Below are 23489 nucleotides of genomic sequence, written 5' to 3' on the forward strand. Positions count from 1 at the left end.
ATATATATATATAATTTGAAAGGTATTTAATTACCTTTTTGTTCCACTTCTATTGTAGAGAGAGAGGTAAAGAGAGAAAGGAGAAAAGAGAATAGATTAATGGTACTGTATTGGCCAGGTACTTTTCTTTACCTCTTTCATAAGAAAAGGAAGATTTATTAATTTACTTTGGTATGTGAACATTTATATATATATATAAACCTTTCCTCTGATATATACATTGGATAATAAGCAGACAAGCTGAACAAAATACAGATAAATTTTAACTTGAGAAAAATCTGGCAGAAGAAAAAAAAAAGCCCAACACTTGGGATGTAATGAGCCCCCTGGACTCTACCTTGTCAGCAGCAACCTTGGACTAGTTTCATAGAGCAAAATGAAATATCCATTAAGTGAAATATGATTGATACAACTTTATGCACACAATAAAAATTCCAGGGAGAAACTTTATATAATATACATCTTCATACGTTTTGCCAAAATCCTGTAAAACAGAGATCCCTACCTAAAATAGGAGAATATTAACTTATGACGTGGAAAAAAAAAACAACTTAGGAGAGTCAAATGAAGCATGTCCATGGATGCTCGTAGAGTCCTGTCCTTTGTCTTGGAGAAACACACTTTAGTAAGAGTTGGAAAAAAGCACTGGAAACATTGTAGCACTTAAAAATAAAATCCCAAAGATTCACAGTGTTAACGAGACAAAAATATGTAAGCACTATTTCCAAAGCCCAACCCCAGAACGTGCTGGATATTTTAGTGTGATTTATTCACCGTGCATCATAATGCTGCTGAAGAGACTGGACAAAGCCACTTTCCGGTGGAATAAATAAATAAATGAAGTGCACTAATTAATTCCTAAATATTCAGTGCTAGTTTCTGTACCTAACAACCTCCTGCAAGAAAGTTTGGGGGTCCTCATCCAAAAGCCTCCTGCAGTTGTGGCACAGGCCCTGACTCCTTCCAGCTTGGTGGGGACCAGACCCAGCAGCCTCCGCACCCCAGCCCTGCAGTTTGCTGGTTCCATGGGGCCTCTTCCCCGAAGGTGTAAGACAGGCCCCATGAAATAACAGAGGGAGAACTGAGAACTTGCCAGCAAACCAGGATGGCTTTGACAGCTGAGAGATCTCTGTCTGGAGAAGTGAGACAGGAATGCGAAGGTGTGCACACATGCTTTGGTTTTGCTGCCCAGAGTCCACCCCAGCCCCTTCCAGGCCGAGACACCTGCCAAGTGTCCTCTGGTGCTGGCACTGCAGAACTCTTTGCATTCAAAAGTCTCGTTTGTTTGGATGGGAAATTGCAGGCTTGGAGGAAGAACAATTTCAGGGCAGGGCTGCAAATGCTCTGGCTAGACATGTGGATCTACACGTCCCTGTCCAGAGAGGCATACAGCTGGATCCAACTGCAGCTCCCACAACGAGTGTTTCCAAACTCCAACAGCCTTTTTTACCTGGGCTTTGATTCAGGCTCCTTTCTACCTCGTAACAGGTTAAGGTTAAAGGCAAATGTTTCCAACACGTGGCTGTCAGGGCTCTAGGGAGCAGAGACAATGCATTTGAGTGCAATCTGGTTTTGCAAGGGAAGGAGCCAGCAAGATTAAAAGGCTCCAGACACAGCAGTCGGAGAAACCCACACACCACTTGTTCTCCCCATCCCGGGCTGTGGCTGGTCACAGTTAAGTAAGGTATTCAGAAAAGCATTACATGTCCCTGGCAAAAGCAAGAAGGCAATGTGACAGATCTCCAAATGTATCAGGCTTCACACTGATTCCCCTGGTTGATGGTATACAGTACCCCTGGCAGCAGAGAAGGCTGTAATTTACATTTCCAAACGTGCAAAAGCTTTTGTAATGCATTCAAACAATAGCATGATATTGCAAAGCAGGGAGAGAGAAGCTTCTCGAGGAGATAATGTATTTGTGACCAGCTGATCTGAGTGACCTGAAGCGTTGATTACCCTTATCCTGAATAGCTCATATGTGTTATTAACACTCAGTGCCATATCCAGTGCCTCTCTTATAATTCCAAACACGGATGGGTTTTGGTGACCTTCTGAACGGTGCTTCCATTGTATGTGTCACAAACACCTATTTTCCCTCTGCTAATTTAAGACTTAATGCTTTTGAATTTCAATAATTATTCAGCTTACATTGGGGTACCATATTTTTCAGACAGGTTCCATGAGAAGCTTGGAGGATTGAGATTGTTGAACAATATTAAAAGAAAGGGTCTAATTAGAGTCTGATTATCCCTTCAGTTACACAACATACCACTGAAAAACTGTCTTCATAAAGTACTGGTAGAATTTTTTTTCATTTTTCCCACTTACAGGCAATTTTACATCTCTGTAAAATGTACTGTACATGCCTGTACCAGTCCACAGAATTGAAGTACAGATGACAGCACAGGGTGTACCTTACCTACACAGATCTACAGAAAAAAACCAGGCTTTTATTCTTATACTGAGGTCTTCCATTCCTGCTGCCACTGTATGGATGGAGAACAAGGTTATTTCACCCTGATTCCCTACAGTTGTTGCCAGTGACATTGACTTCAACAGTGTCAGGGGCCAAAAGGAAATCAAGGACCACTTGCTCTGTCTGAGGGGGGTTACTAACAAGACTTTCCACATACACTGGTTTTCTCATGATTTTTCAAATGGAAGGAAAACTAAGGACAACATACAATCATGAGCCACTACAGCCTGTCCCCAAGCAGACTCCTGCTACTCGCTCAAAGAAATCGCACAAAAGCATTAATTAACTGTTCTTACTATTGCTGGGTTGAGGCACTGAAAACACACTCTGGCACAATTAACACTTGAACAACATTAACTGCTCATTTTCTTACCGCCACACTGAATTGCACTCAACTATTTAAGGCACAAGCACACAGTGGCAGAGACATATAGAGAGCTGTCTCCCTGGCACTGCTTCAAACCCACACAACAGCAGCATAAAACTCCTGGAAAAAAAAATACATGAGTAGGGGAATGTTAAAAGGCAATTGCAAAAGCAGTGCAAAAATGTGTGCCCTGTACTTTGCTAGTTGTTTAATTTTTCTTTTTTCAAGCCAGATGTTTCATAGTGGCATAAGTGACATCCACTCCCTGCCCTTGTCCTTCACAGATCTGATTGATTTAACGTACTCAGACTAATAATTAATACACTCAGCACTAAACACATAGTTAATGACAAAAGAGAACGACTAAAACCCCCAGGTTTTTGAGGCAGGCCTTAGAAGCACAAGCTGCAGCTTCTCAGCCATGCTGAGAGTGTTTTTCATGCCAGACGTGGCTGCTGCATCTCACATCCACAACCAACCTGACCACATGCATAGGCAGGTAAAGCTGAAAATCAGTTTATGTGTTTCTCCCTAACACACAGCCCCGTCTGTGGGTCCTAGGTTGAACAGGGACATTTTGTAATATCCTTGTTCAACCTAGGACCCACAGCAAAGCTGTAAATCTAACAAGGCAGCCCAAAGCATGGCCATGTAGAGCCTCTGCTCACAGGTTAAAGTGCTCTTCTTTTTTGATGGTTGAGTCCTGGAGTCAGAGGAAAAAAAAAAAAAAACAAACCAAAAAAACTAGGCACGTTGAAAATTCAGGGCAGCAGCAGACCTGAAATAAATATACCTAAACCCAGGGAATGAAAATCACACAATCACAAAATGGTTTTGGTTGGAAGGGACTTAGAAATCATCCAGTTCCAATCACCCAGCAATGGGCAGGGGCACATTCAGTTATGCCAGGTTGCTCCAAGCCTCATTAAACATGAAAATACTTAAAAAAAAAAAAAAGGGATTTCAAACCCACTCAACCCCCATATATGGTTTTCCAGAAGAAAAGCTTAGAGAGCTAGCTCGGCATTTATATGACATGCTCTGGCAACCTGAAGTTCAACATGCTGCAGAAGTACCCATCTCTGCTTCTTTTTCTTCTCCCCACACATAATTAAAGTGACAAAAGAGACCACACAGCCAAGTTCAGCACTCACTCTGTGCAGCACAGACACAAAACAAAGTACATGGCACCATTTCTCTCATCCACCCACTCCTTCTAGGAAAGCCTGGAGTCCCACTACAGTGCAGGTAGGCGGCCACCAGAGCCCGAATGCCTTGATAATGGGAACACAGCCACATCCACTGCAGCAAGCTCCACCAGCACAAAGTCAGATGATATTCTGCCTCTACACAAAGGAAACCAAACAGCAATACAATGGTCTTTGGGTTCACTGCCTCCAATGCAACTATCCTCCCTAGAGAAGACACAGGAGCAGCCTTTGTCCACAGCCTCCACATCAAGCCGTCCCCAAGTCACAGCTAAACTCCAGTCCTGTCAGTCCCAGTGAAACACTCATTTTCTGAGCTTTCAATGTGAAAAGTTTGAACCTGCCACAGGGGAAAACCTCTTGAGTCTTGGCTCAGGAGCAAGCACAAAGAATGGAAGAATTAGGTTTTCTAAGACTATTTTACAAATACATACGAGTAATGCTATTTTTCCATTTTTTGCCGCCAAGTCTTCCTTTACTTTGATTTTTCTTTTTTTCCTCAACATGACGGGTTTTCTAGAACACATTTAAATGGAGAACAGACCCCATTAACATTACTGGAATTTTCAGTCCAAGAGCAACCTGACACTTGAATGTAAAGCACTCAGACTTTCATTTTCCAGCCAGAGGAATGAAGAAATTATTCTTATCAAGTATATCACCATGAATTATCTTCCCTGTGGCTGAAAATTTCTCTTATGAAAGAACATTCAACCTCGAGCCTCTTCGATGGAGTTCTCCACCAGACAAAAATTATTCTACAAGCTAAGCTTTAAAGTTTGCTTAGGTTTAAACTATTACAGTGCTGGAAGAAACTTAGTTTGTGGCATTATTTTAAGGTCTCAGTAAACAGAGTACTTCCTTCTTCTTGGCTGTATGTGACCATGTGTGCACATTAGACTGCCTCCTGTAAACATGGAGGAAAAATAATGGATTTATTGCACAGGAGACATGCCTGCATTTTACAGCATATGAAGAGTTAATCCTTTATTTAATAAAAGGGAAGAATAATCTCACTTGCTTAACTTCCAGATTATTTTTCATATAATATGCAAGCACCAGTAAACAAAGGTGCTCTACGACTACTTTGAGCTACAATGGCTTCATGTAACACATTCCCGAAATTATCACCTCCTAATTAATTCTGCTGTGAAGTACAGAGATTGGAAATGTCAATAATCTATGCTTTCATGAACCACAACCTAAATTAGATCCTTAAATATGGTATCTATAGATCTGCAGAAATCAAAGCTGTCATTTCTCATAAGTGGATTTTTTTTCCTCCTTAGATTTCCATTCATCTGATAAATTTGTGAAACCTTTCAAACCATTAATTTGGGCTTCCTTAAAATGTCAGTGCTTTCAGTCTGCTTTTTAATATATAATAACTAAGTTTAATAGATGTTCACTAAAATAAAACTAAGGATTATTAATGTTAAAACACCTGTCAGTGTAACTTAAAGTCATCAGGACCCAGGAAACCACTAATATACATTAAGTCTTGTCCACTAGAGGTTTCTGTGAGATGAAAAAAGTTATGGCTTCCTACAAAATTGCCTTGTGTATTATAGATCAAACTTCAGGCTATTTTGGGAGAAAGCCATCATTTTGTTAAGACATTCACATAATGGATGACAGGCATCAGAGGCTCAAGCTCTCACATGGACTCTCCCACAAAATCCAAGTAGTAACAAATGCTTTTCCATGGCACTGTCCCCTTGAGGCAAATTTTCTATAAGCTTAAATGTTATTACCTCATTCCCTAATTTTAGTTACAAAAGCACACAAAAAATGCCTTTAAATATTTTGTAAAGGGAGAACCAAAAATCTCTCCAGCAGAAAGCAAATGAAACTCAGGGAATTCTGAGTTTTGGGATTAAACAGATCCATGCTGTGTGCCTGGCCCTGCAAGAGGAGCAAACAGCGAGCTGGTTCTCAATGATTTTGCAAACATTTGGATTTCCTGAAATTCTGTGAATAATTTCTGTTCTTTCTTTGCCTCTCTCCTCTCATTATTATTCCAGGTGGCAGTCACAGTGACTGGCTTCTCTGAAGAAGCAGACATTTAATCAGCTTCAGCAGATACTGAATGCGATTGTGCTGCACTTCTAAATGTATTATTCCAAGAGATAAATATTTTTTTCTCAAGTAAAGATAATTCACTTAAGATATAATGAGTCCTGAAATATACTGCACTGGAAAGAAAAGAAGCAGCAGGAATTGTTATATTCAAAGTTCATCTTCAGAAGGAATATCTGATTTTTTAATGCGTATAAATCTCTTTTGTAGATGAGATTTTATGTTTAGAGCACCATTTCAAAGATAAAGCGACCTGAAAAACAAATTCATCCCTGAATTTGGAAAACAAAAAAGTTGTTTGTGCTATTCAATGTGTTTGCTGGAGCACTGGCCACCACTCACTAGCCTCACAAACAGAAAAGTTGCTCTCAACTTGTTGTGCACCAGAATTTTCCTTTGAAATTCACCAATTAAAAAAGAAGCAGCAAGATGAGCCAGCACGAGAAGGAAAAAAAAAAAGATACAGTACAAGTACTGTGCAAAATTCAATTAAGGCTGTAGGTCATTCAGCCAAACTTTCCCTGGCAGTTGGCCTGGTATTGTTTCCAGCACAAGAGCAGATGAGTGAGCCACCATTAAATTACAGAAGAATCAGCCACCTGGACATCATTCTCCCATAACAAAAAAAAAAAAGAAAAATTGCAAAAGAAATGAAAGCACACTCCAGAGAGGGAGGTAAGCACTGCAGGGCTGACTCTCTGCAGCACTCATTCTGTGGTTCCTGCTGCCAGTGAAGAGCCTGATGCTGAGCACCCATCAGCCTTTTGCAGCCAAGAACAAAAGAGATGCAGAGCTCCAGTCTGCCCAACAGAGACATGAATTAGACCTCATCCAGGCTCTAAGCTTCTTTATAAAATGGGAGAGAGGCATGTGCATCTGTGCATTACTTACAGCACCAAAAAAAGATAGCTAAGCTTTTCCACAGAACATCTATTTAATAGTACCCTTCTAAAAACGGTCTGGGGGCAAACTGAGTATCAAGATGCTTCTCCCCTCCATCAAGAAAGGCTTCTGTGCACACAGAGGTGGACCAAGAGGTGCTAGCAGTGGGGTTTGATGCTCCAGGGATGCTAAGTGTGGTTTTTCATGGAAGGAATGTATATCTAATTCCCAGTGCTACCATCTCAGCCCAGGAGTGCTCAGAGACAGGGTATGGAGAGATGAACTGACAGAATGGTTAAAGACCCACAACAAAACACCTGTTTGGGAAATAAATAACCTTGTCTGGTAAAATCTAACCCCAGAGAGCTCTTGTAATCAAGTTTGAGTCTAGGTCTTACTCCCTTTGCTCATTCAGCCATTGTAACTGGGACAGGTAAACAGACCTGGATAACCACCCTACTTGTTCCTCCTTTTGGGATTTCAAATACACAGGAATATCACATGGCAAATGCAGCTAGCTAGGAATAATTATTATTTGCATGGGTTTTAAAAATATATTTCTTGCCTCCTTACCTGACTTTAAAATGAAAGAAATCCTCAAGTCTCTTAAAGATTTGTCCTCATCCAGGAAAGAGCTAAATCTGGGATGTCAAAAGCCTGACAGAGCCATCAAGGCAAACATAAGATGTCTTGCCTTAAGCAATAGGTGGGAAAGGAAAAATATCTTAGGAGGGAGAGCACGGAATTAAAGCTCCATGTCTTTTAGTCCGATCTCTCTCCAAAGAGGAATAAACTGTTTGTCACCCTGCCAGCTATGAGACTAGCTATAAAATAATAGATTCCACAGGCCCAAATGAGGCTAATCATGATTGCCAAGGCATGTCTGAGCTGTGAGAAGTGAGCGAAATCTGATGCTCTTCAGAGAAAACATTTATTGAAAAGCTCTTTGCTCTGCAATAAGCCTTGGCAGTTCTCTCATGTCTTGGAGTATCTACCATATTTCTCATTTGATTGCAAGGCATATTGCTGACAGCAGCTGCTATGGCTGAGTTTCCTTTAATAACGCTTTGGTAGGTAAAACACCACTTTTTAGCTATTGAGAGAATGGTCAGGAAGGATTTTGTATCAATTGCCTCTGTCAATAGTACTTATTCTTAAGTGTCTCCAACTGGATACTGTAGTAAACTGCCCATCAAAATCAGAGAAGGATTTCCACAAAGGCAAACAAAGTGACACGTTTGTTTTACCCTCTACGAACTGGTGAAACACCTACAAAGTAACTGGAGAGGGGGAATTTCACTGCAACCACTTTGGAGGGCAAGTGAAGAGCAGGGGAAGGAGATGTTAAGGCTTCAGACCGGTCCTTTGGAACAGATTTTACAATCTGGTGTAAATTTTAACAACATCTGCTATTTAAAAAGAGAAGATGAAGAAAGGAACCAAGGCGTGCCTTCTAGAATTTTTAGGCTGAAGTAATTAACACAAGTGTGCTGTATGTGTGTGAGTGAGCACATATGTGCACATATGCAGGAGTGGCTTCCAACATTTTGGGATTTAAATAATTAACCCAAGCGTGTGTCACACGCACATACGCTCACATGTGCAATGCAAAGATGCTGGCACAGCTCATACTTCGAGGCACATTCCTAAAACACTCTGAGAGAAATTATTCTGACACATCCCATCAACAGACTGCTAAAGCAAGCATTGCAGAAAACTGCTTGGGAACCTTCACTTTATCTTCTCTTTTGCTTCAGCCGTCAATAGTCAGAGTGAACCAAAGCTCAGCTGAGAGGCAGATGTTTCAGAGGAGATGATGTGCTGATGAATTGGGAAAGGCTCCCATGCCTTTTCCCCAGCTCATGCTCCAGATGTGCTGGGGGATGGGAAGGATTGTGTGCACGCCTTTGCTGTGTAAGACAAAGGCACAGCCACCTCCTCATGGAGCAGAAGGTGACACTGAATGTTGGGGTGACCCCCCTCAACACCCCTCTGTGCTGTGCACCAGCATCCTCCTCCTCCTCACTGGCTTCCCTTCTCTCCAAGCACTCTTAATCCCTGCCCATCCTCCTGTATTTGGGGAGCTGACTGAGGAGCAGAAACGATGCCAGGAGTGCCTACAGTGCTCTGGGGACAGCTGTGACAAGCCAGCCTGCCACCACCTGGGGCTGCCACACTCGGACACCGGGACAGGCTGTGCTGGGGGGATTCACTGAAGGCAGCACCAGGTAAACCCATGAAGGGAGTACCCTGCAGCTAATGTGTGCTCTGAGCCCAAGTGTGAACAGAAAACCCTTTCTGGGTTTCAGAATTTGGCTCCCCACAGCCTGAATATAGAACTAAGAAGGATAAGATTGTGTTCTATGCTTATTTTTAATGAATAAAGTGCTGATATAAAGCAGGAACGTAGCTGGAATGAACTGTCACTTTAAAGAAATACATCTGAGACCTTTAACTTGCACAGGTATATTCAGTGAAGTAAAAATATTATTCTGCTTGGGAGAACCACAAATTACAGCAATAAAATATATGCAGTGAATATGTAGAAATTTCATACTATTTGCAATGAACTGAATATTAGGCACTGCTAAGACCGATCATTTTGCAAAAAAAGAGACTACTTTATTTCTAATTTAAAGTATAAGAATTTATGAAGGTTAAGGGAAGTCTTTTGTATGCTTTTGCAACAGCTTAACTTCTAATGTACTAACTGTTCAAAAATTAGGACCCTTGAGGCTCTTGCACATTATTTACTGTGCACATGATTGGAATGGTCAATGTGTGGTGCTCTCTCTACTTCATAGCCAATGCAGCTATTGCCCCATGGCATCAATAGATATTAAAAAAAAGTTTATAAAATCTTGCTAAATGAAAAAAAAAAAAAGTGAAATGAAATACACTCATTTTGGTATGAGATAATTCAATAAAACTGTCTACTTTTCTAAGGCTTAGCTTTTATGTAAAACAACACTTACTTATCTTGCTAGATTCAAAATGGCAAAAGAATTAAGGGTGAGGTTCAGTTTTCAGTCCAGCTTTTAGTAATCTGAAAATAGGAAGCAGTGTTAAAAGGAACACTTAACAGATCTAGGGGACGGAGCCAGATGCCAAGGCTATGCCTGCTTCACATAAAAATGCCCTTTCTCTCTTGAAATCTCTTCTGGATAATTTAGATGACGCAAAGCCTCAAAAATCAAATTATCCCATTGCCAGAACTTCCCAGAGGGGCATCAATGGGGCCATGCTTATATGGTGACACAGAGGACTTGGCTCTTTCCTTTCACTGCATCCTGTTCTCTTCTGCACTCAGGAGGACCCATCCAACAGATCTGATGGGATTGTGCCATGGCCTGAACCCACACACAGCACAAGCACAGCTTACAGCATCTCTTGGGAGAGGAGATGCAGCTTCCCACCAAATTCCTAAATAACTTTGAGGGTAAGAGGGAAGGGCTTTTGAGAAGAGTTGGACCAAGCAGACATGCAAGAAAGGCTGGTGAAAAGGGGCTAAAATTTGAAGTGAAACAGCTTAAGGAGCATCACCATTAAGACCAGTATGGAAACACAACCTAGAGAGCATCTGTTGACACCCATCTCAACCAGGTCTGCTTTTTCCATGTTCACCTCCCAGACAGAGGACACCAGCAGGATAACAACCCATGTGCTCCTGGCAGCGACAGCACAGCACAAATACAGATCATACTCAGGCACAGCCCAGCAAAGGTTTAGTCTGTTTGGCCTCAGCGGGCTTGTGAAAGCCTGGGATGTTGTGCATCTCCCTCACGAACTGTGGGCAAGATCAGTGCCTTGGGTGAGGAGCTCTGTGTAGCCTACCCACTGCCAGGAGCTCGCATGGCATCTTTATAAAGATGCATACTTTATAAAAATTTAAACAACTCTCAGTGCATTACTATGTTCTCTTAGAGCTAATGCACAAAATAGAAGAAATGAGAAGAAAGTCCCCGTGACAGCTCTACCTGGGTTGACTGAGGTAGAAGAGCTCATCTTTATGTTAGTCTAAATTAGCAGAAGACCAACCCATTTTTAAAAAATGTTCCTCTGATTTAAAGAAGCAGGTACTCAAACAGCAGTTTCACAAAAATCGTGGCACATATCTCGGTTCAACACCGATGTTTGTGGTAATATCAGATTTTGTGTGTGACCCGAGACACACAGACAGGATGGAAGTGTAGGTATTACTTTGAGAGACTGCCCTTCTCTGAAAGCTCCAGGGGGAGTTGCTGGGGGCTCTTGGCTGCTGGTGCTGTCTCCTCTGGTGCCACACTCATAAAGAGAAAGGAAAAAAGATGGATGGGACAGCTCTGGTGCTGCATGTGTTGTCAAGCCATGGGGAACCTTCCGGGAAAGGTTACAGCATTGGTCTTGTCGTGGCCAACAGGCAAGAAATGCAAGCAGGAAGCAGCCAGCTTTGCTGCCCTCTGGATCTTTTGGTAGGCCTGCCAGCTTGAAAAATACAACTTTGACTGATGGCTTCTGGACCTCCTGTTCCATGCAAAGAGTAGGTGTCACACAGCTCCTCCCTTCAAACTCGAGCAAGTAGTATTTCCATTTTACACATAAGGAAGCCAACACAAATGCCAATACCTTGAAACTCTGACAGAGCAAGGAGCAGTGGCCTGGGACAGCTGGCCAGGAGTTTAATTCACTGTCCACTAGCTTACATCAACTCTTAGTTCACAAATTCTCTAAAGAATATTATCACTCAAGTTTCCAGGATGACAAAAGGGGAAAAATCAGGGATTTCTGCAGTTTTTCCCAAGTCATGCCACAAAGCCAGAGAAAAACCGGACCAGGTGTTTGTGGCACAATTTGTAATGAATTAAGCAAAACAAACTGTGTTTGACATATGCACAGCTGTGTGTGAACACAAGGACAGGAAAAATATGTTCAATGAAAAGCTAAGATGACAAGTCTGGTACATCAGAGCTCTTCAGAGATCTGCCTGCCCCACAATAAACCTCCATTTGCTAAACATGTCTCATTTCTTTCTGAAGCACAAGTGGGGCCAGAAGAAAACATCCACAGTATTAACAACATAGGCACATTTAAATCTCCTTCTATTTTCTTTATATTTTGAGGAGGAGGACAGGGCTGGTGGTGAGAAAACTAAGAGTAAGTTAAAAAAACCCAAACAAACAAAAAGAAAACAAACAAACAAACAAACAAAAAAACCCCAAACCAAAAAACCACCAACCCCAAGAAACCCACTAAAACCATATACCACTACCTAAATAGGTGTTTTAAAATCATCCACTATTTCCATCCAAAGCCACATGCCCCTTTGGATCAGAACTGTAATTCTGTCTCAGAAAACTTATCTCACTGCTTACAATTCTAGTCATCTCTGACTGCATCACAACCAAATATAGAGGGAAAATAACAGCCAAAAGGAACAGGCTTCATTTTCCTAAAGAAAGGCATGAAACAATCACTTCATTACTTACATTCACAGGAAAAAAACTGCTAATTTAAAAACTCCATACATATTCTCAACTTGTCATGTGGATTCCCTTAAGCAAAGGCCCTGAGAATTAAAAAGCATTTTGTTCATACTTGCCTGAAGTTAGAAAACTAATGAAAAGACTATATGTAACGTAAAAAATTTCTAAAGGATTGGGGAAGAAAGCTGGCTTTTTCATGGATATACCTGGTGTTTTGTTCCTCTTAATCCCATTTTAAACATAAGTAACACAGATGTTGCCAAACTGCACATCTGAATGCTCCTGGTTTGCATGCTGGGATTCATAATTTAGTCAAAATGGTGGATCAACAAGCCAGTGATAATATTTCCACTGTGGGTGACACTGTCACAACAGCAAAGACACCAGATGAGGAAATGTCCTGTTCCTTTTGATGGTATTTATCCCAGCAACATCCCAGGGCCAGAGCAGAAATAGACAGCAGTCCACTAAGAGAGAAAAGACTGTTCTCCCAATAGCTTGCAAGCTAAACAAACAACACAGTCAAGGTTAATTAAAGATTGATTAATATTTCCATTAGGGAACAGTGGCAGGAAAATATTACACACTTTGTCCAAGGAAGCTGCGGCAGAGCTGGGAAATGGTGCCAAAACTGGCTTCCTGTGCTTTCACCATAGTCCAACATCAAGTGTGAAAACCTGCAAGCATAAGGAGCAAGCACAGATGCTTTCCTCAAGGGATGATCGCTGCAAATGCAGCTGTCAGCATCCTTCCAGTGTGCTGTGTGCAGCCTGGCAAGGTCACCTTGCCCAGGTCTTTTTAAGGATGGTTGGCAGAGTACAGCATGGTGGCATCCCTTTAGACAGACAGTAATCAGGTGTAAGAGAGAATTTTTCTTTTGCTCTAGTCCCACAGGTGCAGTGTTGTGAACTCCTGTGGATCACATTTACTCAGGAGAGAGGATGCAGGCTTTGAACACTGACGTCTTGTCAATGAACTCTGAGCTACCTTCTCAGCTGCGCCACCCACCTGGGTGCCTGTCTTCCATCAGCAGAGTCTGCTGGAGAATGTCTGGTCACAGGGAGATAGATCTCTCTCAGGAACTGAGGTGGTTTGTTACTTTACAGCACTGTTTTCAGGTGTAGGCTTGCAAACTGGCCAAGCCCTTCCTGGTGACAGCCTCCCCATGGATCTGACTCTATGCCTGAATTCATCAAGCAGCAGGAGGGAGCAAAGTGTGTAAGAAATGCCCCTCTGTGTCCCTCAGAGGAAGCAAGATCAAAAGCTGTTTACCTTCCTTTGAGAGCTGTGCCTGGCCTCAGTCTTTCCAAAGTTAAACTCCCAGAACAGGCTGCACTTTGGAAAGCCATCATTTTAAAAGTGGTGCACAACACAGCTGCTCCTCTTTTACACAAGTCAGATCCCAAGAGGAGTGTCTCCAGCACAGACCATGGCCTAAGGCCCCATTGCCTTCTGGTCACACTTCAACCCTCCATGATGCTGGCAAAGGCTCAGAAGCTGCTCACCCCAGCACCCTGTGGTCAGGGCAGCTGTCTTTGCTTGAACCTGCTGGTGGTGCCCATCCCACGAGCAGGGACAGCCAAGGAGGTGACAGCTTCATCTCCACCAGCATTGTTACTACCAGTGAACCATTGTCAATGAGGTCTGAGGCAGCTGGGGATGGGAACAGGGATGCTGCCCAATGGGCACCAAATACAGGCAAACAGCAGGAGGTTGGAACCACAGCCCCCCCTACAAATGGTGCACGGCTATCACCATCCTTTCTGTCTCTAACAATAGAGCACCAGGGCATTTGGTGTTCTTACTGATGGCCTTTCTCCCCTATTTCTGATGTCTGCACAGCAGAAGGCTTGTAAGCTGCAAAGTAAAACAAAACTGGAAGCAGATTTGCATGTACACACTTGCTGTAGAGCTACACCAGACTGGCAGATGCCATACAGGGAGAGGAAACATGCCTCATAGCCACTATCAGAGCTGCACCAGCTTGCAGTGGCTCTGAATAAAGGCCTTACTGTTTCCTTTACTAGCAATGTCATCAGAGGCCAAGGATCTCAAAGATGCCACCTTCAAAAACACACAGAGCAGAACCACAAGAAAGTGGAAAACACAACAGCAAGAGCTGGAGTTCAGGATCACTGAGAGACCACACTGGGGTGGCATTCACTGCAGGGGAGAGCGAAATGAGATGCTGAGGTGCTTAAGGAAAATAAATGCCAAGATAGACAGGCACCAGTGGGGCACAGTTATGCCCTTTGTTACGTTCTCAGCTTTCCCCGAGCACAACTGCAAGGGCAGCCTAACGCAGTGAGGCGTGTGACATGCACACAATGGCTTCAGAGTCACAAGACTCTCCACTCTGAATTTTCCTACTTATAACAGCAGGAATCTACCCATTAGATTATACAAAGAGTCATGTAGTGTAAGCATGCTGTGGGGACTGAGATAAAAATTAACACCAAACTGCCTCCCCATTCTCCTTGCTGCCCCTGCTTCTCCCAAGAGACAGTGAGATGCAGTTCCTTCCAAGAAAGGGTTAAGCAGCTCTGCAAAGCACATCTTGCCTCCCCTGTTTGTATTTGGTGTGCAGAGAGGACTCCAGCTCTCAGCAGTGCAGTCCTTGGGGAGGAGCCCCAGGTGTAGCTCCACACTCCAGTTTTTGTTGATTTCTTTGTTAACAAATCTAAAGGGGACTTTGGGTTTTTGTGTGCAACATGGGCTTTACAGAGCAGGTCAGGGAAAGCTCCTGCTCACAAAGTCAAGAGTGGAAAATGGCACTGCTGCACACAGTGTCATCACACCTGGGACCTGAGCGTGGAGAATGCTGAGCTTGTTGACTGTAATCGCAATTTTGCTTTGTTTTCCAACCTTTAGCCACAAAACAGCTACGCTTCACAAAAGGAAAACTGAGATGGAAAAGAGAGGCCATCAGGTTAGGGCATAACTGGGCTTCCTCCTGCACCATCAGTATTCATCCAGGTCACACCCAGCCAACACAGAGTTGGCAATCACGACCTTCTCTGGAAATTACAGCTTTGCTTCCCTGCTAAAATGTTTTATCCAGCAATGATTTTGCAGCTCCATGAAGCATTCCTGATTAGATTTTCAACACTGTTACACATGAGGTCTCTTGTACAGAACAGTATCCACACAGAAAATGTGAAGATCACCATTCAGCAGTTTTCACTGCACATTTCAAAGGAAAATAGAAAGAAAAAAATTGTATTTATATATAAAAAATAATTTTGAAGTGCTTGGAAACTCTTTAAAAACAATACCTTTTTTTCCCCCCCCCACAAGTGCATTTAAGTAACACATGTACAAATGAAGCTTTTTTAAGAGGAAAAAGTATCTCCTAGCACCACACGCACTCAGTAACTTCAGACCACAATTAAAATCACCTTTAGCACCATCACAGGGCATTGCTCTGCAGTTTTACGGCAAACAAAGAAGGAATAGAAAGTTTTCAACTAGTCCAATATTAGAATTGGAGATGGGAAAGACGCAAACCAAAAATTAGTTCATGTCAGGTAAAGTCCTCTACTGGACATTTTAAAGACAGCAGGGGAAGACAGGAGGAAACAGATACATTATGATCAAACTAATCTAAACAGGAATAATGTGGAGTTTATTTACTACATTTTCTAAAAGTAATATTCAGCAGATAGAGGAATGTAAAGTGAGATCTCATACTCAGGGAATAGAAATGCAGTCTGGAGCACCAACATTACGCTGTAAAGCAAAGACAATGTTTCCTTCAAAAATCCAACACAAGGGAGTCAGGTCATCAGCAAGAAGAAAAAAAACAGGACTGATGAACAGACCTGCAGGTTTTGCCTTTCCCTCCCTATACCTCATATTGCAACACTCCCACACTAAGAATGAAACATCTACATGTCACTGGTCCGTATGTCCCACAGAATTACAGAAAGTTTGTCCTTCCTTAGAATGATATACGGCAAGTATTCCTCATTCATATCAATGAGTTTCATTTTTTGCAGGGAGGATTAGGATCAAGGATTAGCTCTTCTGGATAAAAAGAGATAGTGTGTTCAAAAATTCTAAATAATTACAACTGAACCTTAAACTGAAAATTTTCTCCTTTTTTTTTTTTTTGTAATCATCAGTTCCCTTGGCAAGGCTTACATGCCAAACATGCTATTTTTCTCACTCATCTTTTTGCAATTATGCAGTTGCCTGAGCAGGCAGGAATAGTGCAGGCAGCAGGCAGTGTCCACTGCAAAGCACCTTGAGCAGGATAAGCATCAGACAATCAGACATGGCTGCATTAACCAACTCCTGCAGACTAAGCCTTGCAGAGACATGACCGGGTTTTCAAAAACACTGAACTCCTTCTGTGTGCCCAGCCCCAAATATTCCCAGCTTGTAGATCAATTGCATGTTGCAGGGACACACAACAGAGTATGTGGGTTCCCAGCAATTCCTTGGTATCAATTTTTAAGTCCAGGTCAGTTAGGTTTGGGGCCATGATGTTGGAAAAGCTCTGCCATCAGGTACTGGGCTGCTAAGAAAACTTCATCTCTGAACAATCTGATTGGGCAACTCCCTGAGAAACTAAACCAAATTTTGTTTGGATTTAAGCTAAAAATATGGCTACAAGCAGTGCCAAAATTCCGTTTTCTGCTCCATCCCCACTTCAAAAACCTGCCCAAATGGCCCAATGGGAGCATCCACTGGTCCAAAATTCAGGACCACATAATGGATTCTTTCTCAACTAGAAAGATAAGTGAGTGAAGCCAAGTTTCTACGTGTGATGTCCACAGCATCATAGTTTGCCATGCTTTCTTAGAGTTGCCACCCATCACCACAGAACTGTCTCCACTGCAGCACTGGGTGAAGAGAGACATCAGCCTGATGCTACATTTTAATTAGTTCATGAAAGAATTTTTTTTCTTTTCAAATAAAGTCTTAAGTCTCTTGGTTTAGAGCAAGAGTATTTGCATTTTTCATTTATTTAAATGGAACTAACAAGGCACCAACATAATAAAACCTAAAATCAAAGGAAAAAAACCCCAAAACCCTGCAACATTCATTTTCTCTTAGGCACCTTCGATTCAACATTATTGTAGCACATTGTCTTTGGAGCTTTAATGCCTACACTTTTATAGACCAAACCCAATCACTCTTATTTTGCTTGAAAGAAAACCTGCAGTTGGTGAAAAAAAGGCTCTAATTGACTTATTTTGCTTTATGAAAAACTATGTCCCCAAATTCTTTATGCAGTAAATTGAATTTTCAAACTGATGTTTATCATATGTGCAATTGTTTCCACAAATGAATTTTTAAACAATGATACTGGACAGACCACGCAGGCAGAGCTCTTGCCTGATGTTTTTAAAACTAATGGCTGCAGTAAAAATGTCAGTCTGAAAAGGAAGTAACAATTTTGTCTTCCCCTGCTAATTACATAGGTTGGAAAATTGTGTTAGGACATTCATTTATGGCCAGCGTTAATCAGGAGTGCTACAGCTGTAGGTCAGAGCAATTATGTGCATTTAGAAGCAAGTCCATCATTTGTGCATATGATTTTTCTTTGTTAGTTAAGAACAGTTTTGCAGTGAATATATACCATTAGTCTCCAATAAAAGCATATTTCTTCTTATTTTTAGATCCATTACACACACACACACAGTTCATTCTGGGAATGTCTGAAATTCAGCGCGGCAGGCTGTATTTAGAAACAGAAGTTGTTCTCAGTTTGATGCTTTCTTACTGATCGTTAACTACCACACAGCTGGCAATGAAATCAAGCCCCCAGTTGTCTTTTAAATGCAATAAACATATAACTGGGTCAAATTATTGCTGTGAATCATCTTCAGCCACTTTTGCATCATGTAATTTAATAGGCATTTGTAGAAGAGCTGACACTACCACTCTCTTCTCATTCAATATTGGAAAATTTAATTGGCTACCTATTTGACTTCAGGCAAACACTGACATAAACCAGACAAACTCTCCCCTCTTGACCCTATTGATTGTCCAAAGACAAACACACCATTGGTACCACAAAAGCCATGTGAGCTCTAAGTTAGGCTAATTCTGCATTCCTGAGAGGGGTCACACTTCGGGACTCTCTACTGGTGAGATTAGAAAAAGGTGGTTAAAAAAAAAAAAAGTTTTAGTTGACTGATTAATTGTAAATCCAATGCTCTGCTAGCCAATATCCTCCTGGCATGTTCCAGGAGAGCCTCTGCTCCTGAAATGTGAGGTCACCTGCAAAGAACAGCGTTGGGGTTTAAGAGGCTGAAGCTTGTAAAGCTACAGTCACAGCTGTGCAGGTATATTTATGACAGAGTAAGAGGGAATGTGAGAAATGAAGTGGAAAGAATAAAAGGGGAGATGAGAGGTGAATTTTCAATAAAAACCCCCCTGAATTCAGGCAGAGGGAAAGGATAGTGATAAATAATCTCTCTGGAGATAGCACTCATCTTGACACTACTTAATGGTATCCATACACCTAATTTCCATGGACTGTGATATCATGAGAAAGACTGCAAACCTTGAGTACCTGGGGCTCCTTCCCACACATCCTGAGTTCCAATGAGACTGTCATCCTGCTCAGATTCATGCAGCCCACAAACTGCATGGCAAAGAGAGCCAATGCCACACTAAATGCAGTAACTCAGCGCTGGGCCAGAACCATCACAGGAAGGATGACCACAAGTTGGAGAGAAGAAGGAGAAGGGTGCACCTCTTGTGCATCTTCAAGCAGCACATTTGGGTAGCAGGAGGTGCAACTCTTGCCAAGGTGGCCCTCAGTACCTAAGCCTGCCTTTTCCTATCCTGAGCTCCAGATCAAAAAAAAATTAAAAAAAAAATCCCTTAGGCCTTGCATAACTGTCACCACACTCCCACACAGGGCCCACAAGGCATCAAATTCTACTTTAAAAAAGGCTGTTGCATTGGAAACTTTTTACATACAGATCTGGGCACAATACAAGGATTTTGTCCCATATCAGCAAAGAGCACTGCGGAATTCCTCTAGTTTAGTCTGATAAAAGTGACATAAAGTTGATTTCTTCTCATTAAAATAAATATCAAGAGTACCGCTTAAAAAAAAAAAAAAAAAACAAACTTTCTGGTTAACTTTAGAGCTTTGTTTTGATTTATTTATTTTCTTTGCCTGAAGAGAAGGTTGTGCAAATGCTGCACTGTTAAGGGAAAGAAGTCCAAACTTAACATAAGGGCTTTTTGCCCAGCGTCTCTTGGCATGCTTCCTTGAGTTGAGATTGCTTTGTATGGTGAAGTATTACAGAGTAAGATAACACTGTGTTATCAAGGCAGTAAGGAAGGGCTTTGCACTAAAGAAATTCAGCCAAAATTCCTTTTCAAGGAGACCAGAGAGTGCATTTGAATAAGCACTAAATTCAGCAGGGGAATAACTAATATGATTGGTTTTAAAGACACAGAAATGAGTATTTTGCTGTGTTATGAATGTTAAGTGAGAATTTTAAAACACCAGAGCAAGAAAACACACGCTTTCTACCCACAGTTTCAGCCAAGATGATGTAGCAATTTTATAAATCAGAAAATAAACAAATTATTGTGATTCTATTTTTGAATGGCTACTATCACAAAATACCTCTGGCTCATTTGTTCTGGCAATGTGTCTAGATTCTGCATCATAAACAGCAAATGTTTTTGTAGCAAATTGTGTAAGAGCAATGAAGATTTTTAAATGGACTTCTCTCCACTAAATTAGGCACCAATCCTGCAGATGCTTACACAGTTTGTTTCCAGATAAGGCATGTACATAGAATTTTATATCTATAGCAAAAATAGGCACAAGGTTAAGGGAATTAGTTTCCAAGACTTTTGGTCCAATTTCTGAGGACTGCTACAGTTCATCTGGACTGCTCTTCTAGAGCCAGGCTTTTAGCCCCAAAAGCCTTTCACCTGCTGTATTTAGAGCAATTATTTCAGTCTTTTAAATAAGGCAATGCAGCAAATGGAGATTAAAAGAAAAACTGAAGGAATAGACAGTATTTTCTGCAAAGCCAGGTGTCTGACAAAGCACTCATCAACATCATCATGATATATACCTTGATCTCAGGCTACAGCCAGTTCTTTGCAGCAACATTGCAAACTTCTTGAAACTTCAAGTAAGAAGTTTTGCAGAAATTCCCCGTCCCATGAACCCTTGGGAAAGGCTGATGGATAGTTGTGCTGCAAACACAAATTTCAGACAGGTGCAGCTCCCAGCAAGCTGAGAAAGAGTAGGATCCTCTTACACCGGAATTGGTGTTTGCACACAGTTTTCCATCGTGCAATATTTCACGGTCTTCGTTTTTTGGTTATTAAAATAGGATGTTATCCAACAAGTGGAGGGGAAGACAAGGTCAGGGATTTGGTTCCCATCTCAGAAGTGGCAGCTAAACCTGCTGAGCAGCATGTGTTTCTTGTTTGAAACGTATCACTTATTCTTATAAACAATAATATATACCATCTGTTGCAGCCATTCATAATTGATAAGATTTGGGCTGTGTTTGACTGCAAAAACCCATTTCCACATGAGTGTAGATGTTCAGATGAAAAAGTGTTGCAAAGTAATTTGTTTGAGCTTTCTTACCACACATAACACCAACAATGTACAACTGTCTCCAGGCATTCACATGGGGCTCTGGAAACCCCATTTATCATTTCACTGGGAAGCATCAGCATCTTCCCATGGCAAAAATGGTTTATCTTCAGCTGGAATGGCCATCTAGAGTCCAATTGTTCAACCACTTTAGGGCTCACCAAAAACCAAAGCATAATACTAAGGGCATCGACCAAATGCTTCCTAAACATTGATAGGCTTGGGGTATCAAACACCCCTCCAGGAAGCCTCCTCCAGTGCTGGACCTTCTCAGTAAGGAAATGCTTCCTAATGCCAACACTAAGCTTCCTTAGGCACATTCCAATGTGAACCATTCCAATGTGTCCCATCACTGGATGCCAGGAAGCAGAGCTCAGCACCTCCCTCTACCACATCCTTTCCTCAGCAATCTGTAGAGGGCAACAAGGCTGTCACTGGAACTCTTTTTCTCCAAACTTTGACAAATCCAAAGTTCTCAGCGGCTCCTCACAGGAGCAGTCTTCCATCCCTTTCACTGCTCCTTTGGAAGCACTAGAGCGCCCTAACTTCCTTTTTATATTGTGGGGTCCAGAACTGCACACAAGACTCAAGCTGGAGGCTGCATCAGTGGTTAGTACAGGAGAATAATCACGTTTTTTGTTCAGCTGGTTATGCTGTGTTTGATGCAGCCCAGGATGGGGATTGTCCTCTGGGCTGCCAGGGCACTCTGCTGGCTCACACTGAGCTGTTATCAACCCTCATCCCCAGATCCCCTTCTGCAGAGCTGCCACTCCCCCCCAGCAGGCAAAGAATCCAGCAATTGCTCTTGTCCCACATTTTGTCCCATTGCCTGATGCTCCAATCTATCTGTACTTCCTCTGCAATGCCTCTCATCACTCAAAAGAGTTTAAAGCAACTCCCAGTCTGGGATCATCAGCAAACTTGCTATTAGTGCAGTCCCATCCTATATCCAGATCTTTGATCCACCAGGTAAATGACCTTGCCATAGAAGAATACCAAATTATTTAAACAGGGATCTGCCTATTTGAACCCAGGCTGACTGTGTCTGGCAACTGGACTATTCTTTAAATGCCTGTCAATGGTACCCCACTATGATATACTTAATGACTTTCCAGGAACTGGGGTTAGACTAACAGTCCTTCTTGTAAATTGGAATAACACTGGCTACCTTCAAGTCAACAAGGAACCTCCCCAGACTCCTAAGATACTTGGTAAATGATGAAGAGGGGTCTTGCCATAACATCTGCTAGTTCCATCAGCACTCTGGGATGATTTCCACCAGACTTGTCAACATTTGGCTGATGCAGCTGGTCTCTTACAGTTTCACAAAAGGGAAGCCACTGCTCCCACACACTTATGGTCCTCCACCTGAAAGGAACAGAAAGACCAAGGCCTACCAGAATTATTAAAAAATTAGGGAACAAAACCCAAATAACATTGAATGCCTCCACTTTTTCTTTATCTCCATTAAAGGGGTGATCACCTTAAACAACTATCACTTCCAGTGCTTTCTTTAGACCTTCTCTTGCTAATAAAGTACTTTTTAAAAAGCTTTGTGTTATCTGCCACAACACTGGCTAGTTTCAACTCTTATTGAGATTTGGCCTTTCCTGTCTCCTCCCTGCATGCCCAAACCACAGCTCTGTGACCTTCCTTTTACCAAGGAAAAATGTGAATTATTGTTTTTGTATACTTTAAAACTGGTTTGAGACTTTGTTAGCCACTTAATTTCATTTCTGAGACAAGATGGCAGAATGGACCAGTCCTCTTTAAGAAAGAAACACTTTTCTTTTACTCTGGAAATCTCTCCGTATTATCATCACTGCACCACAAATTTCTCCCCAATGTGAAGGCTCAGACTCAAGCTGTTTAATAAGCAAGGCTGCACTGATTTAAATACTGTCCAGTTTCACTCTCTGCATCCAAATTCCCTCCAACTCAACAAGAAAATTCCCAAGTGTTTCCGTGGGCTCTCATCAAAGGCATGTGCTGAAAGACAACTACTATACCTCTATTAAGACCATTTAAAAAAAAATCAGAAAATACCGTCCAAAAGTTAAGACATTATTTTAACTTAAATATGACAATTGAATCAGGTCATATTTTTAATGGATTCTATTAGAAACAGTGACTTTTTGTTTTCAAAGCACCAGCCACAGAATGTAGATTTGTCACTTTCTGGTAATTACTAATATCCTCCCCCACCAGAGTCATCTGGAACATATTTAATTATTGACTTCATTGGAAATGTACATGGCACATGCTCACTCTTCTGAGTAAGTCTTTAAATGGACAAAGGCCTATTTGTTTCTCCTCTGAAACCCCAGCCTGAGCACATAAAGGACCCCCCAAATTAGGCTTCTGTTAGTTGCATACACCTTATATAAGATGCAAACACACAAGCTGACAGCCATCAAAC

General features: G+C 41.8%; 1 protein-coding gene across 17 annotated transcripts in view; it reads right to left on the minus strand.

The window, feature by feature from the left end:
- Nucleotides 1-23489, minus strand: part of ADGRL3 (adhesion G protein-coupled receptor L3) — a 490221-nt gene that overhangs the window by 173640 nt on the left and 293092 nt on the right. For 15 of the 17 annotated variants that reach the window (XM_054296033.1, XM_054296021.1, XM_054296024.1 and 12 more), the window contains one exon: nucleotides 35-49. The exons of the other annotated variants lie outside the window; for them this stretch is intronic. In XM_054296033.1, coding sequence (XP_054152008.1) covers nucleotides 35-49 — 15 coding nt within the window. The remainder of the gene's footprint in view (nucleotides 1-34; nucleotides 50-23489) is intronic. 17 annotated transcript variants of the gene reach the window in all.

Source organism: Melozone crissalis, unplaced genomic scaffold (genome assembly GCF_028551555.1).
Source record: "Melozone crissalis strain CALT ecotype California unplaced genomic scaffold, PUWL_Pcris_2 ptg000006l_1, whole genome shotgun sequence".
Taxonomy (NCBI): Eukaryota; Metazoa; Chordata; class Aves; order Passeriformes; family Passerellidae; genus Melozone; species Melozone crissalis.